The following is an 18,837-nucleotide window of genomic DNA, read 5'->3' as shown; positions in this document are numbered from 1 at the left end:
CAATTTGTCTAAAAAAATTAGAGACGTTTATTAACATTTTCGTCTAATTATTACAATTTATTTATATTTTTGATACAGCCGTGCTCAGAATCCGGGATATATCCGGGCATCCTCCAAAACCTGGAAGTGTTTTTTTGACATTTGTGCACAGAAAGCTGTGGTATAATGCATTTAACTTGGATTTCATTTATATTCATGCGGTGTTATTCTAGGTAGTTATAGGTCATGTCTGGGAAAATGAAAAAGATTCGTGGCATGTTGGACGGGCTTCGGCAGTCGGTTGGCAGTTCTTCGCCAAAATCAGAAACCGAAATCGAAGAAACTCTGCGGTCAGAAGATCTCCAAGTGTGCAAGGTCAGATTTCCGATTTGCTGATCTTTAGTAGTTCATGTGGCCACTTCCTAAAATTATATGAGACCCAATAGAGAGCATGTTAATTATTTACCCCATTCTTATTTTATTCTTTCAAATAACAGAGATTACAAATTTGTGTACAATTTTTAAATTTTATATTAATTAATACATTAGGTTTTGAATATCTTTATCTGGACAGAATTGTAAAACAACAATGACTTAATTATTACAGCTGATTATGTAGTGAATAACATGAAGTAGGAACTGTCAAATGACTTAATGAGTAAATGCAATTGTTCACAGCGCATTTGCATCGATTGCCAATTTCAGTATCTTAAAAACTGCAAAATTGAGGGAAAAATGTTTGAGTCAGGGACTGAACCTGGGTCACTTGGGCTATAAAATCTTTCCTAACATCTTGACCAATACATCATGGAGGAATTTATATAAGCACTTACGACCATTAAATGTAAACCTTTATCATTAATTACCTCTGGTACACCATTAAAAATGTTTTTACTTTTTGATAGAAAAGTTTGTAAAATAATTATCATGTGTTTCCATGACATGTCATCAGTCAGTAACAAAGTTTCAAAGCCTTCTTAAGAAATATAGCAGTAATTTCCTGATATTCAATGTGTAAAAAATTTTTTTTTACAGTTGTACAATCTGGAGGTCAGTGCCTTTAAACTTTTTTCTGACAGCTCTAGAACATACTAGCTTTTCTCTACTGTGCCAATTCCTTTATGAATAGACCTATTTAGGCCTAAAATAAAATCTTGTTTCCCTTGCCACAAAATATTTTATTGCAGGAGCCAGCAAAAGATTTTCTTCTTCTAAATCTAATATGTTAAATATTTCTAGGTTCAAATAGTTTTGGAACAAAAACGGACAGATGTACAAATTGTACATGTACAAAATTCACTTTGTTTCGTGTCATTATAGATGTCAAAAGTGTTAAATTTTCTTAAAGTGCCAATAAATTGTCCGCGGCCATGTTTGTTTGAAATACTTTATGACCTCGGGTTGGTTTACATTGTTTTAAACCATGTGTTGAAAAGGGCGGGAAAAATCTATACACTGTCTGCCAGGCTTTGAGAACCTAAAAACAAGATGCGGTGTCAGTTTCTGTCAAAATTGATATACGATACTGCAATGATTTTTTTTTTAATTGTGAATGGGTCCAGTACCAGAAAAATTATGAAAAATAGCATCCTTTTTTGTCAAAATTGTGATTTTTTCCCCCTTTAATTGTGAATTCTTAGCTCACCTGAGCACAGCATGCTCTAGGTGAGCTGTTGTGACCGGTCATTGTCCGGCGTCTGTCAGCATTTGCCTTGTGAACTCTCTAGAGGTCACAGGTATGACCAAATCTTGGTCAAGTTCGAAATTGGGTCATGTCACATGGGGTTCAAAAACTAGGTCAGTAGGCCAGATCAAAGGAAAATCTTGTTAACACTCTAGAATTCCACAGTTTAAGTTTGAAACTCATGAGAGTTGGTCAGAATGTTTGTCTTGATGACCTCTACGTCAAGTTCGAATCTTGGTCATATGGGGTCAAAAATTAGCTCACCAGTCAAATCAAAGGAAAAGCTTGTGAACACTCTAGAAGCCACATTTACTCAACCCAATCATTATGAAACATGGTCAGAATGTTTATCTTGATCTGCATAGGTCGAGTTTGAAATTGGGTCATGTAGGGTCAAAAACTAGGTCAGTAGGAAAGGAAAGGAAAATCTTGTTAACACTTGTCCACAATTTAAGTTTGAAACTAATGAGAATTGGTCATAATGTTTGTCTTGATCATTGACCTCTAGGTCAAGTTTGAATGTGATGTCAAAATCTAGGTCATCCATTCAAATTTAAAGAAAAGGTTGTTAACATGCTAGAGACCACATTTATGACCCTATCTTCATGAAACTCGGCCAGAATGTTTATGATGAAACTTTATCTTGATGATATTTAGCCCAAGTTTGAATCTGGCTCATTTGGGGTCAACAGCTAGGTGACTAGGCTACATTTGTAGATCAAAGGAAAATCTTAATAAGACTAGAGTCCACAGTTTAAGTTTAAAACTCATGAAAATGTTTGTCTTGATGACTTATAGGTCAAGTTTGAATCTGGGTCATGTGGGGTCAAAAACTAGGTCACCCGGTCAAAGCAAAGGAAAAGCTTGTTAACACTGTGGAGGCCATATTTATGACCCTATCTTCATGAAACTTAGTCAGATTATTTTGATAATTTCTAGGCAAAGTTTGAATCTGGGTCATGTGGGGTCAAAACTAGGTCACTAGGCCAGATCAAATGAAAATCATGTTAACACTCTAGATACCACACTTTTTAACATTTATCAAAGAAGAACCTTGTGTATGCAATAGGGGAGCCCTGCTTTTTTCATTTGATGTATATGAAACTTGGTCAGAATGTTTGTCTCCATGAAATCTGGGATGAAACTTTATTTGGGTCAACAACTAGGTCACCAGGTCAGATCAAAGAAAAAGCTTGTTTACACTATAGGGGCCACATGTTTGATTCTGTCCTCATAAAATTTGGTCAGAATGTTTGTTATCATGAAGTCTTGGATGATTTTGAATCTGGGTCATGTGGGGTAAAAATATAGGTCACTACATCAAATCAAAGTAAAAAGCTTGTTTACACTCTAGAAGTCCACTTTTTTGTCCCAATCTTCCCGAAACTTTGTCAGAATGTTCGGTTTCATGAAATTTTTGACAGATTCTAATCTCGGTCATATGGGATGAAAAACTAGGTCAATAAGTCAAATCAAACATATTTGTCTCATTGAAATCAGTAAGTCAAACATGTTTACACTCTTCTGGTATGTTTTAATACTCTGTGAATCAAAATGTTATAAATGGGGTGTACAAAACAACTGTGGAATGAAACCAATTGAAAGATTGTACCGGATTCATACCTAAAAGCACTATGAATTAACGTTTCGTATCCAAACACAACTATGAGTTAATGTTCAAGGGTAGATGATATAGGGTGACAAACATAACAAATCTTGATCAATCAGACACTTTTTCCTTGCAGAAGTCGATAACAAACTTCTTTAAAGTTTTTCAATGCTTTTTTTACGATTTTCTCTTCGTCGTATTTTGTGTTTGGAGCATAACTCAATAACCATTCAAGGTATTTATTTTCATGGACCAGATGAGTAGGTCAAAGGTCAAGGTCACAAATGGAGCAAGAGCTCAACATTGACCCTCATATTTCATGTTCGAAGCGTAACTTGATAACTGTTCTAAGTGTTGACTGTAAACTTGTCATATACATGTAGGTAGGTGTCAATAAGACGATGCGCAAAATGCATGAATCAGGTCTATAATGTCACAGGTTAAGGTCACGAAGTCAAAGGTCAAATTTGAGTATCATGTTTCCCACTGGGGGACATATTGATTTACTCCTGTCTGTCTGTCACAAAGCTTGTCCGCACTCATAAGTCGAACATTTCTCATCCGATCTTCACCAAACTTGAACAAAATGTGTTTGACCATAAGACCTTGGCTAAGTTCGATAACTAGCCAGATCTGCCCAGGCACTTTGGAGTTAAGGCCCGTGAACATCATTACCAACAACCACAGGCGCAGCATTGTAGACGGTTACTCCCATCCGCTACCGCCGAACAGCATTGTACAACGACACAGCATTGTAGACCGGTTACTCCCAACATGTGAATACCAATAGGCCACAAACAGTATACAAAGACTGACTTATTATTCAGATGATTAGGTAGTTGTGTTACTATGCAGACGATTAGGCAGTTGTGGGAGACATGCGCTTTTCTCAAAAGCATCTATAGTGCTCAAGGTGAGCTTTTGTGATTGCCCTGTGTTTGTCGTCCATTGTCGTGAACAATTTGACTGTTAACACTCTAGAGGTCACAGTTTTGGCCAAATCTTAATGAAACTTGGTCAGAATGTTACCCTCAATAAAATCTTGGACAAATTCGATATTGAGTCATCTGGGGTCAAAAACTAGGTCACCAGGTCATATCAAAAGAAAAGCTTGTTAACACTCTGCAGGTCACAATTTTGGCCCAATCTTAATGAAACTTGATCAGAATGTTACCCTCAATAAAATTTTGGACGAATTCGATATTGGGTCATCTGGGGTCAAAAACTAGGTCACCAGGTCAAATCAAAGGAAAAGCTTGTTAACACTGTAGAGGCCACATTTATGACTTTATCTTCATCTAACTTGGTCAGAATGTTAATCTTGATGATTTTTAGGTCCAGTTTGAATCTGGGCCATGTAGGGTAAAAAACTAGGTCACCAGGTCAAATCAAAGGAAAAGCTAGTTAACACTAGAGGTCACATTTATGACCATATCTAATTAAAACTTGGTTAGAATGTTAATCTTGATGATCTTTAGGTCAAGATCAAATCTAGGTCAGTAGGGGTCAAAAACTAGGTCACTTGATCAAATCAAAACACTCTGGAGGCCACATTTATGACTTTATTTTCATGAAACTTAGTCAGAATGTTAATCTTGATGTTCTTTAGGTCAAGTTCAAATCTGGGTCATGTGGGGTCAAAAACTAGGTCACCCGGTCAAACAAAGGAAAAGTTAGTTAGCACTTTAGAGGCCACATTTATGACCATATATTAATGAAGCTTGGTCGGAATGTTAATCTTGATCTTTAGGCCAACTTTAAATCTGGGTCAGATTGGGCCAAAAACTAGGTCACCAGGTCAGATCAAAGGAAAAGCTAGTTAACAATGTGTAAGCCATATTTATGACTGTATCTTATCTATGACTTGGCCAGAATGTTAATCTTGATGATCTTTAGTCAGTAGGTAAGGTGAGCGATACAGGGCCTTCATGGCGCTCTTGTGTTTTGACCTTGTACTTTGTGTCTGGAGCAATACTTAATAGCCTTTAGGCATGACTTCAGTCCTGGCATATTGGTAGGAGTCAGTGACACAATGTGCAGAGCACATAAACCAGGCCTATAGGTCAAAAGTTAAGGTCACAGCAAAGTCAAATCTCTCATATTTAGTGTCAAGAGTGTGACTTAAATTTTTTAACCATTCGAGATATTGACTTCTAACTTTCCAGGCCGCCTGCTTAGCTCAGTAGGGAGATCAGTAGGTCAAAGGTCAAGGTCAGTGACCTGAAACAGTTAAACGGTTTCCAGATGATATCTCAAGAACGCTTGGGCCTATGATCATGAAAGTTGAAAGGAAGGTTGATCATGACCAGCAGATGACCCCTATAGATTTTGAGGTTGATAGGTCAAAGGTCAAGGTCACAATGACCCAGAACGGTTTCCGGATGATAACTCAAGAATGCTTGGGCCTAGGATCATGAAGGTTGATAGGGAGGTTGGTCATGACCAGCAGATGACCCCTATTGATTTTGAGGTCAATAGGGCAAAGGTCAAGGTCACAGTGACCAAGAGCAGTTGAACAGTTTCGAGATGATAACTTAAACTTGGGCCTAGTAGAGTTGGGTATCGCCCCTGAAAATGTATTGCGATATTATCACGATACTTTTGGTTGTAACGTGATAAGTATCATGATACTTACACATATTGAATGAATGCAGTTTTGAACTGAGTTTACAAACTTAAGCTTCAGAGCACTCTTGCTTTTTGGGACTGGGGCCACCTGGGTCCATGCAAGGGGACAATTTCGCCTGATTAAATAGAAACATTCTTTTCAACTTTACTGACCCAAACCTGAATTCTGTTAATTATTTACTCTGTTTCATGAGTTCTGCCAACCGTAAACAGCATTATTCAGGCATCACACCGGGTATTTTTTCTCTGAGCTACAACATTTTCGGAAACAATAAAATTATAAACTTAGCCAACAAGTCAACTGCAAAACGCTTAGCATTGATGCTCTTGTAGGACTACCAAAGTACTCCAGAAATTATTTTTTCTAATCTTTCTACCCTTACAAAATCTATTTAAAGATATCAAGTTTTGTTAACTTATCATTACTTGCCATTTATAAAAGGGGTTTTGAAGATTTTTTTTAAGCAGATCAAATTTTAACATTCCCTAAAAGTGGGTGGAATTTGACACTGTTCCAAACTAAGAGCTGCTTCTGCAACAGTTTGTCATATTTATCTTGAATGTAGACTTTTTATTGACTTATGATTAAGAGTGCTCTAGAATTTCTGGTAACCGTTGTAAATCACAGAAATCTACGAAAATCACGGTTGCGAAAACTGGTGACATGTATGGAAACCGAAAGTTAGAATTTTAATTCTTGATAAAATTGTGTTTAGTTTCTTTTCTGTCATCACAGCTGTTTCTGCTTTAAATATTCAAAGAATTTTTTTACTAAGCATCGGGGGATTCGGCAGTAATTAAAAAATGTTGTAAATCATAACCGGCCCACCACACATATAAATGTTAAAAGCAAACAAAATAATCATTATAATTATCAAATTTGTTATTTAGTAATCTAATTATCACCCATTGACTGCCTAATCAAATAAGATTGTTGCAAATTGGCTTCCTCCTTTCAATAATGGATGTTGTTTTTGATCGTCAATTAGTGTGTCACCTCGTGTCAATTTTGGTATTCACAGTTTTATCTTGGTTAAAGATAATACTTTTATCTGTAATAAGTATCAAAATATTTGTGGTTTTTTTATATTTCATCAAATTATTATGAAACTACATGTAGTTTTGTTTAAAAGAAATATAAAACCTCTTGACCTTTTACGGAATGTATCGGCGATCTTAGATTTTAGTGTAGACAAAAAGCGCAGAGAGTAGTTTCCCTTTAAGAAAATGGCGAAATGACAGTTGTGGTTGTTACTATAATACATATGTGATCGAGTATCGTCCAGAATCGATACCCAGGCATTGTATTGCGATACTGTATCGTTAAAGCAAAAATCATGATTCACCGATGCATCGACGAAATCGCCTCAACTCTAGGGCCTAGTATCATGAAAGTTGATAGGGAGGTTGCCCATGACCAGCAGATGACCCGTATTGATTTCGAGGTCAGTAGGTAAAGGTCACAGTGACCCAGAACAGTTATACTGTTTCCGGATGATAACTTGAGAATGCTTGGGCCTAGGTTCACGAAACTTGATAGGGAGGTTGATCTTGATCAGCAGATGAACCCTACCAGGGCGTCAAGTTACCTATATTTACCTATATTTTCCTATATTTTAGCCCTCTACCTATAATAACCTATAAAATCCTATATTTTGCCAAAATACCTATAAATACCTATAATCTGGAAATTTTGTGGTAAGCAAGGAATACAAAGGTCATTCAAACCATTAAAAAAGAAGTAATTCTATGATAATTGAGTTTATAGATATGCTGTTACCTTTTAGGCATTGAAATTCGTATTCCTTTCAGGTGTAGCGACCCTGCCCAGCCCAGCTTTAGGAAAGCTTTAAGTAATGGAAGTTCTTTTTTCAATTGGAATATTTTCCATTTCTTAAAGCTTTCATGTATAAGAATGTGAATAGGAAATGCACATGTTTTTATTTTGTTTTCAGAATAAACAAGCCTTAATGTTTCATAATTAAGCCTCATAATGCCTGCTAATAAGAGTCAGTTTCGAGATAGGTGGCTATCAGAAGTAGATGGCAATGGACATGAACTGAAATTATGGTGTGTCAAGGGGAAGAGTGACTCTTATGGTCACTGTACATTGTGCAAAACTGACATAAAGTGTGATAATGCTGGACTGAGACAAATTCTTCAACATGCAAAAGGCACTCAACACAAGAAATTAAGTAAAGTTGCTTTCTCATCAACACAAGCTAAACTGAAATTTAAACCTCCAACAGCTGATGAAAACCCATGTTCAACTTCAGAAGGAACAGTCCATGGTAGCATTAGTGAATCACCAGCTTCATATGTTAAAATGTTATTTCAATTTGTTTAAAATCATAAAAGTAGCCACTTTTTCTGTTCCTTTGTATTTTATGTTTAATAAAAGAGAGTGCTGGTAGGTGGTGGAGGAGGATAAAACACTTGTCTGACTTGTTTTCTTCATTATAAGCAACCTATATAATCCTATATTTTTGACTCCCAAAAGCACTTGACGCCCTGCCCTACTGATTTTGAGGTCAGTAGATCAAAGGTCAAGGTCACATGGACCCAGAACAGTAGAACTTTTGTGTACAGTGACCAAATAATTTCTGTTACTTTTGCAATTACTGAATGCATCAGGGGGGTGGGGCATTTCATGTTCTACGAGCTCTTGTTAATACTAAAGTTGGTCTGTCTGCCGACACATGTTTTGGTACCTTGAACATTTATTGCATATCCATTCACCACTTAAATGAAGCTGTATGTGCAATGAAAAGCAATATCTAGTGAGTAATGTAATGAAGTCTGCATTTGTCACATTAATATTGGCATTTCTTTGTATTTATTTCAGACTGTTCGACATGGTTTTCCCTACCAGCCAACTTCAGTTGCATTTGATAATGTACAAAACATCTTGGCCATTGGAACAAAATCAGGATCACTTCGAATGTATCCTTTTGGGGAAAAAATGTGGTAGTGAAGGAGAAAAAAATGGAATAGATATTAAATATCAGGAAAAAAATTGTTATACAAGTTCAAAATATATATGTAGGAAACATCACTCAAAACAGCTGTTAGCTTGGTTTCACTGACCTGTTTCTAATTGTTCAGCTAGAGATACCCATGAACAGTTTAGTTGATAAGTTAAAGTTAAGAGGAGGGGCTGTAATTATATTGTAAAATAGATGTTGTAACAATGCCTTTAACCAAATTATTTAAACTTTAGCCTGCTGGCTGCAAACGATTCTGCCTTTGCAACCAGTGCAGACCAAGTTCAGCCTGCACTGTTCGCTGTTCAGTCAGTAAATTTTCAGTAAACATGCCTTTGATTGATAAATGGTGCTGCCCAAATTGAATGATGGACCAGTTCACTATAGAAATTTAGCAGGGTAAGGGTTAAAATGACTACATCTTCTGTTGATATTTTTACATCCACGGGCTGCTCAAAATAGAAAACCATTTTAATCTTCTCTTGAACATCTTCGGTAGATTTTTGCCAAACTTGGTCAGACATATTTTTGCATACACATTTTAGAAAAAATTTAAACTTTTAAAAGCTTCAGTTACTGATAAATTAATAGGTAACATTTTTAATAGAAACGTTGGTGGTGTGTAACTTTCAAGTCAGTCAAATTGCCTCTGCAGTCAATCAGACGAGTATCTTAGGACCACTGGGCTCTCTTGTTCCAGTTAGTCAAGACTGTGGATGAAAGAAAGGCAAATGGTATAGTAAAAAAAAAAAAAAATTGTCAGTACAGGGCAAATAGTATTGTTGAATATTTTTCTGTCAGTACAGGCACTCTGTACTGATAATGTCAGACTATGTTTTTGGGAAAATGCACTCGTGATGGACTTTGGAGTCCTGTTCATATAACAGACTGCTCATTTATCTTATGAGTATAATATTAATTCCAGGGAGAAAATGAGCAGTTTTCTGGAAGCTTGAAGTGACATGGGAAAATTAGTATCATACAGAGTCCTACTTTATAAGGCAGACAGTGTTCTTGTTCTACGAGTGTACATCTAGATCGCTTAGATCCGAATTTCTATAGATACATATAGTAACTTTCACAGCAGTTATTCAGTTATTTGATCAAAATATAGAACATCCAAGTTAATATTTGTCTTCAAGTAGGTAGCTTAAGAGTTTTGAACACAAGGATATCATTTGAGAGGTTCCTTGACGGATGCCTGGGTGAGGCAGATATTTGCTGTAATTTTTTTTTCACCGAAGACAGCATTCCTCAAGTCATTTTGATCCTCCACCTCTGATTCTTGCAGAGAAGCTGTGTGTATAGCTCGGCAGCTCCACCAGAGACAGAGAGGTACAGAGAATATAGTAGAAAAATACCACTAAACAATTTTGATATACTGACGTTTCGCCGAAAGGCTTCATCAGGGTAATACATAAATAGCGGAACTGATGTAACGTCAGCGTGAAAAATAGCGCCAACACGCTTAACAACATTACATACATATGTGGCAAAATGCATTTAACAAAAATACAACAAAAGGTATATTTGTAATATCAGGCTATCGGATCAGTAAGATACGAAAAGTTTCTATAAAATGTAGTATATAAAAAAAGGTAGAGATTGGCATACTATGGCAACTTTGACTTTGAAAAGCCCTTTTACATCATACGTAGTTCTTTAGTCCAAGTACTATGCATATAATTCATGTAGGATTGGGGATAGCTGAGGTGTGAGGCCATTATTTGGACACTTCGCAGCCAAAAGCCATTTCATATTTTTCTTTTGAATGCTTGATACAATTTAAGTACCATTCCAGTGGAAAACAATTTTTAGAAATGGTTTATATGTTTCCTTTTCAATATTATAGTGGAAAAACATAAGGCAATGTCATTAGAGCAAGTTTAGAGAAGTCCCCCTGTACAGAGTAACAATGCTTAGTGATCAATCTTGCCTGGCTTTGATTATTGCGTGGCCAAAATCAATAATGGTATTTCTATGTACTGAGCGTGGTATTAGGCAACATGCAGTTACCATGTATTGGAATTCACAGGGATTCAACTCCTGCAAAAGATTGATAGGAAATTCTGAAATACAATATCTCTGTTGATGTTTTTTTTTTTTTGCCCTGAGCTATTTTTAGCATCATTTAAGGATAAAGTTGGCTTTGTATTGGTCTGTCCAACTATTCTTGTATCAGAAGATAATGGAAAAACATAAGCCTGTCTATATAAGATCAGTGTAAGATATTTTACAAATTTTATCCACCACTCTTAATTTAATTTGATTATCGATACCTTTGCTTTTATACAATACATTATATTAGGCGTTGTCTGCATGTGGACACATTTTCAAATATATGTGCACATAATAAAAGTCTGCAAGCACACATCAATATACTTGTGCATGTACATGTATACATATATATCGGTGCAAGCATAGATGTAGGTGCAAACATATATAGGAGCACTGTATATATGGATGTGTACACTTCCAGGCTCTTGTAGATTTGTAGATTCATTAGGCCAGAGTTTTTTTATCTTTCATTTTACGGGAGATTTTTGAAAAATGAGCAGGGGGAGGAGGGAATAAAAATAAAAATAAAAAGCTTGAAAGTGAGCATCTCGGAAAAAAATAAAAATAAAATAGAATTTTTTAAGATTTTTTTTATTTTGATGAACTTTCGTTTCAAGTTTTGTTTACTTGTGTTTGTGTCCAGTATTTAATATTGTGATGTATTGTTATGTTTTAAGACTATAAAAGCCATTTATACAGGATGAACATTGAATAAAATTTTCATGCATGCTTGTGAATAAACTGCTTCAGGCACTGTAACTCACACTGGCAAGTCTTTAAAATTCAGAAAGCTTGTTTTACTTAATTTAAGTGGAAGACAAAAATTATTTTATCTGTTACAACAGCCACAGTAAATTTCAGTGACAGCAAGTAGAGACTAAACACGTCTGGTATAAAGTGGCTTAGTAGTGTAGTAGTTTTGGTGGTTTGGTTTGCTTGCATCTTCTGCTGTGTAACCTCTGCTTTTTATACATAATATTTACTTATTGTATCTTTCACCAATATCGTCTTTAACAGCTAACTTTACAGTTTATGCCAGCTCATAATATACTGGATTTTATCAGCAAAATAAAGTATTTAATAACTTTGAATAACAGTCACAGTGCAGAGGGCAAGATTTTTTTTTCAGTGATGAAAAACGAAAGATAATCTAGCAAAAAGTAATCTGAAAATCTACTTCATTTAACTCTGTAATTTGCACCTTTTTATAATACACTTAGTTCAAGTACCGAAGTTGCTTCTGTAATTTGCACCTTTTTATACTACACTAAGTCAAGTACTGAAGTTGCATCACTTTTTATTAAAATATTGTCTCCAATAAAAAGTATTCTTTATTATTCTTTATACACTTATGAATTCTATTGAAGTTACAAAAGAAATGGACCATCTGTCTGAGATTTTGCCAACACTACCAGCTGCTTTATGCCAGACAGTCCCAAGCCTGTGTAAAGTGTGAGGGGTCACCATTGAAATAGAAATGTAAAAAAAAATCTGCTGTTACAAACATTTATTTGTTCTGCAAACAACTAATGTTTTGAATAAAATTTAATGTCAAAGCACCTTTGATATTGTATTACCTTTCTATGGCAAACTTTAAGTTGAATCTATTGAAAACAAAATGTGAGTAAGACAATCTTTAGACAATTTAATACTTTAAATACTGTCACTTTTATGAAAGGAGTATTATGTACAATAGTATTATTTCCCGAAAAATTTTTTTTTTGAAAAGTGTCTAAAAAAATTTGGACACAATCATCGTCCATCCACCCGTGTAGAAAGAGAGAAAAAAAACGTTAAAGATTATCGGTAACTATTCAGTGATAAACTAAGTAATGTTGACCTTGTTTTCATGATCAATTTACACCCCCTCTAAGAGCTAAAAGAAATGTGTCAGTATCTTGACATCTGAAGCGGAGATCAAAGCGGTATTTTTGCTCGAGATTGTCATGGCATTACGTCATGTTTTCGCGCCATGTGACATATCACTGTCTGATCGTACCGCATCGGTTCTTAAAATTGCTGAGAAATAGAAATCAATAAAAAATTTCTTCTTTAATTTGTTATCAAAAGCGAATGTGCTATATCCCATATAAAAGGTAAATGTCTCAAACGAGAGTTACTATAGTGGATATCCTACCTCTGTGACCTATTTGCCCTCAAGGAATTTACATTATTGTTTGACAAGAAAAACTTTTAAATTGTTGGTAAAAAATACATGTACAAAGATTCATTTAAAACTTATTAAAAACCGCAGTGACATCACATTGCTTTATTTTAAAATCGCATTTCTACTCACGTTCACGAGGTCACCTAACCTATTCTGCCGCACTAACAGAAATCTGTTTGCCAAAAATCGTCTTACTCCATGTATTGTAATCGCAGCCGCTTTTTCATTATTTAAGATTTTTTTATTCTGTTTTTTGTACTTTCTGGTCAAAAGTCTGAATTTTAAGCCCATAGTATTCATCATTTATTTACGTTTAGAAAGAAATAAGTAACTAAGATCGCGCTGTTTGAATTTTTACAAATGATTATATGAAAATTCGACCGTTTTTATAGAATTTCGCCTACATTTCTGTCGATATCTTATTAAAATCATTATAGAATTCAAAAAGTATTATTTCTCAAGGGGTGTTGAAAACTTGATGCGAAAATATTAAAAAATGAATGCACTACGCACGGTTTTTGTGTACGTGTCGATGTAAATTAGATGTTACGATAGGTCACACGTGCTTGTGGAATGGAAAATTACCGGCATGACGTTTTGATATCTTTACGATTCGCGGGTAAATTCCAGTCAATCCAGGTAGCGACTGAACCATCTCAAAGTTTGTTGACGTTTTGTAGATGTAATTTCTGAATTTTGGTAAAGTAAGGACGTAAAAAAACCACTCGCCCGATCGGCCGAGTACACAGCGAGGTCCACTCGTCCTACTCAGACTTAACTCGCCAATGCGAGCAGGCGAGTGGAATTTTACACCCTGTTAATGCCGATAAATGTACGGCAAAACACCATATTTTGCACGCGTTAAACTCCCTTCCTGTGAAATTACGTCCAGGTAAAAATACACTAATTTTATTTTCTTTGGGGCTGTAAACAACCGACCGGCGGAAAAAATAAAATAAAACTCGGGAAAGTGAATTTTAATTTTATTCCACTTTTGCAATATTTAGGACCGGCGCTCCCGTAAAACGAAAAATAAAAAAACTCTGGCCTTATGTATATGTAAATGCTATCCACATAATGGTTGCACCTACTTGTAATGTTTAAATTATACATCATGCTTGTATAAAATGTATATGTGTGCAAACATAGTTTTATAATGTGCACATACAGTATACTTGTAAATGTGCACACACTCGACGTAGGATTCAGTGTTGTTATATTTTCTGATCCTTTGGGTTCACAGAGTCCCTTCAGTAAAGGTGTAATAGAGTTCTGCTTAAGCCGGTGTTAGGGGGCATGAGAGGTGTTGCACATTTCATTATCTCTCGTAAATAGACTCGGTCAATCCGAGTCTGCTATAATTCTGCTTAGTTGCATTCTGTGCCTCCAGAGGATCTTTTTACAGATTTCATTTACAACCAAAATTTAATGTTTCATCATAATTTATGTATTTTCTTTGTGGAAATATTTAATGGATGCATAAATGGTCGATAAAAGCACACAAGATCCGGGTCACACTTAGTGGAGCTTATTTCGTGTGTCCTCACGATCTTTACACAGCTGAAAGATTTTTTCATAAAACCGTCGTCCATAATACTTTTAATCTCATCAAGATGATGTGCAGAGTGCCAGCCTCATGTCACTAGATCCAAGCCACATCCCATTTTAATAAGAAAACTGTGTCTTACATTCATCAGTGTTAGCTCTAGTTTCATATTGACCTGGTGATTGAAAGTGGGAGACGTACTTTATATCTTGCAACAGGTGTATGTGTGTTAAATATGAGCCCTGAAAACAAATCATAAATCAGTAAATGTAGTATTTCAAGGTTGGTGGTAATATAAAACTGTTTTCATACAATCAGTAATTATAGTTTTGCATAATAAATATTATGGCAAATGTACTGTTTAACGGTTAGCTCCATATTTTGCGAAAAAAAATAAACAAAAAAAAACAAAACGAATATAGAAAGAAAGGATTATTTTATGTGGAAATTGAATAGCAAAATTATAGAACATATATATAACTCTACCGAACAATTGTCAGTTTACTGATAAATACAGTTGTACATTGAATTCTGAAAAGGGACTGCATAAACGCCTGGTCACACTTTGGGACAGTTCAGTGCCTTTGAAATTACCATTTCCAAAGAACTGTTACATATCTTTGTTTTGATGCATTTGCAATAAGTTTATACTGATTTATTTTAGGTAGATTGTGAAGCAAGTTCTACAACTTTTATTAATCACTCTCGACACCTCTTTCCTGATAGAATCCATCCCCACGAGGGTATGAGAGAAGAAAAGTCAGTTTCTCCTATAATGCTGAGCGCCAAGCAAGGGAGCTACTGGTACCAATTTTCACGTCCTTAGTATGAAGTGGTCGGGTATCGAACCTACAACCTCCAGTACTTGGAGCGGACGCTCTACCACTAGGCTATCTAGGTGGTTAAACAGCATTTGCAGTAATGTCCCTAGGTGGAATTTCTCATTTTTAAAGGGGGACAACTTTTTAAGACTGAAGTATCCAGTTGTACTGGACAGGATAGTAGAATATGTATTGAACAGGTAGATTCTTGGGAAAGATTTTGTTTGTTTGTCAAATATATCTGAGTTTTGATGATATACTCATAAAACTCTAATATTTGCCCTAACGATGGATGGTCAAAAATTTTAACACTAGTATGGTGTTGAAGTAAGTTGCACACCCTCAATAATATTGTGTCCCCAGGATAACCTTGTATTTAGTTAGTTAAAGGCTAAGCCTCTTAGGGAGATGGTTGGGGAGAGTATATTGTTTCAGGCCATCCTGATTTGGTTGCTGTTGTCATATATCAGGGGCCCAATAGCTGAGCCTTTCCATGATGATGGGAAGTGAGGTTTATATTGTTTCAGGCCATCTCGATGTGTTTGCAGCTCACATCTATCAGTTAGGATGGATATGTAGTTTCAGGTTATCTTGATGTGGATGCTTTGTATCAGGGGCCCAATATTGGCGCCTCTCAGGAGATGGGGCTAGGGGAATATGTTGTTTCTTAAGCAATCTTAATGCGGATGCAACCCTCGTGTATCAGGGGTCCCATAGTTGTGGCTCTCAGGGGATACAGTAGTTATGACACGTCGTTTCAGGCCATTGTGTCTGAAATCATTAGTCCTCCACCTCTGATTCATGTGGGGAAGTTGGCAGTTACTTGTGGAGAACAGGTTTGTACTGGTACAGAATCCAGGAACACTGGTTAGGTTAACTGCCCGCCGTTACATGACTGAAATACTGTTGAAAAACGGCGTAAAACCCAAAACAAACAAACAAACAAAATCTTGAAGTGGATGCAGCCTATCATTTATAAAAGGTCCCATAGCTTGTCCTTGGGACCAGTGTTGGAGGGAGTGAGATAGATATTTGTTTCAGACCATCCTAATGTGGATGCAGCCCTTATTTAACAGAGGCCCAATAGCTGAGCCTAAAAGAGGGATAAGGGATACAGAGGATATTTCGTGAGTGCCTTTTCACATTGAATTTATTGAAAAAGTTGAATAAAATGCAAGGCTCTGCCTTTCTGTGGAAAGACACAAATGTAATATTCTTTTGTCACATGTAAGCTGTTTCTGCTGAAACATCAAAATTTCCACTCACAGATCAGACTCCCCTATATTTAAAACAACCTCAACATCAATGCTTCGTTATAGTTGTCTAGTACCAAATTTAAACAGTGCCTTTATTTTACTCTCAGGATGTGGAACATGTTAAATATTGTCTGAGGGCATCTTGATGTTAATGCAGCCCTTTAAGTAACAGAGGCCCCAGAGACATACAGGCTTTTTCAGTTGTACTTACACATAACCATGACCTTTTGCTGCTCAGGTTGGCAGTTGAAGTTAAAACCTGCCTGGAATTGTCTTCCTGCCCCTCCTCAAGTGACTGGGACTCTGCACAGGGTTTCATATACAATTTATGATTCTTCTTTACAATATAAATTGATATTAAGAAAAAATCATTTAATATTTATCTACTCTGTTTGCAGTATCATGCTAGTATTTGTTTTGTAGGTCTATCTTGGAAAATATACAAAAGAAATTCCTCTAGTTTAAATCAATGTATTTTTTTTGTAGTTTCTTTGAAAAGTCAGCTTGACATGTTATATCTTATATACCCATAGCTAATGAAAACCACAGAAAAAAATTAATTTACAATATTAACCAATATCCTTGTATACATGTAAGTTTGTTAAACTGTAAGGTGTGGAGCTGGGCTTGCCAATGCAAAACTTAATTGCATTTAGAGCAATAATAGAGTTGGCATTGTAGAGATATAAATTGAAGAATATAGTCCAATATATGTAAACAAACAAAAAATACCTGCAAAATACTATTTGCAGTAATTGACTAATGTTTATCACTGTCTCTGTACATGTGACATGTCACAAATTGATTACATTATATACCATACTGTCAACTCAATCAAAATAAGATTTTTAAATTGCCCATAAAATTATTCAATTGATTGCTCACAAAAATTACTATTTAGACTTTGAAATGCAAATTACTTGAACTTGCAAAAAAGATAGCAAAAAAAACAACAACAGTTTGTAATTGACTGTTCATGATATACCTGTAAATGACCTCTTTTTACTAGCATTATTTCGGTATAAATCAATTTTTTTTCTATTTCAGTGCTAATATGAGTATTTGCAAAGTGGCCTAGATATTCTGTTATTTTTTCAAGGTATTACCTTGTAAATACTTTGCAAATAAGGTTTTGTGTACATTGAAAAAAAGTTTGATTTATAGATTACTCTGAAATATGCTAGAGAAATGACCTTAACAAGTATTTTAGACTGGGTCAGCCAGGCGTTGATCTTCACTGCCACCACGGAAGCGAAGTCGCGGTTCAACAAATCCTGTTCCTTATTAATGACGTAGGTATAGTAGGATTCAAAATGAATGACCTTACACATACAAATTATCTATAGGCATATTCATTAATATTTAGCCTGCTGGCAGCAATAATTCTGTCATTGCAACTAGTGCAGACCAAGATCAGCCTGCACATCGGTGCAGGTTGATCATGGTCTGCACTCTGCACTGTTTGCTATTCTGTCAGTAAATCTTCAGTGGACACCCCTTCTAATAATAAATGGTATTGTCCAGATTGAATGAAAATTAGCAGGCTAAAGGTTAAAGAGCAATATGTTGTAAGAAAATGAGTGCATTCCTTGAGAAACAGAAACATGTATATAATAGAGGTATTATAAATATCAGAGATGTATGACCTTCAACAATTTGAATCTGATGAAGCTGTTTTTTTAGGTTGATTTTGCAGGACAGACAAAATTGAGTAGAATATATATACAGTCAAATCAATGCTTAAACTTTTCATTTAAAGTGACCATTTCTCATTTTCAACAGGAACTTTGCAATTTAATTTAGCAAGTAAAAATAAGTCAACCGGATGACATTATTTAGCTTACATAAAAGGTTTATACTTCAAAAATAATGTTCTTTGTCATGTTATTATTATGCCAGTACATGGAAGGTCTGATATATTAACATTTGGTGTGCTGTTATTTCTTTTGAATATATCAAGTTTATTTGTAAGCTGATTTATAGTGGCCAGCGGTAACCCTAGTAATGTTAGTGGGAGGATAGTGCAAGACACAAAAGATGCCCCAATTCCAGAAGCTTTCCTAGTTCTTAAGTCAACAGGTGTGAAGCACCCATACATGGGACAC

The 18,837-nt window shown here is 35.6% G+C and overlaps 1 protein-coding gene across 5 annotated transcripts in view; it reads left to right on the top strand.

Annotated features, from left to right (window-relative positions):
* The first annotated feature begins 91 nt into the window (after positions 1 to 91).
* The window catches only part of LOC123551218 (syntaxin-binding protein 5-like), a 145,883-nt gene continuing 127,137 nt past the window's right edge, over positions 92 to 18,837 (top strand). For all 5 annotated transcript variants that reach the window (XM_053540772.1, XM_053540768.1, XM_053540771.1 and 2 more), the window contains exons 1-3: positions 92 to 354; positions 8,746 to 8,843; positions 17,943 to 18,024. In XM_053540772.1, coding sequence (XP_053396747.1) covers positions 226 to 354; positions 8,746 to 8,843; positions 17,943 to 18,024 — 309 coding nt within the window. In that variant the 5' untranslated portion in view covers positions 92 to 225. The remainder of the gene's footprint in view (positions 355 to 8,745; positions 8,844 to 17,942; positions 18,025 to 18,837) is intronic.

This window comes from Mercenaria mercenaria, chromosome 4 (assembly GCF_021730395.1).
Source record: "Mercenaria mercenaria strain notata chromosome 4, MADL_Memer_1, whole genome shotgun sequence".
In the NCBI taxonomy this organism is placed as follows: Eukaryota; Metazoa; Mollusca; class Bivalvia; order Venerida; family Veneridae; genus Mercenaria; species Mercenaria mercenaria.
The sequence above is the reverse complement of the archived record's forward strand: the minus strand, read 5'-3'. Positions and strand labels throughout refer to the sequence as shown.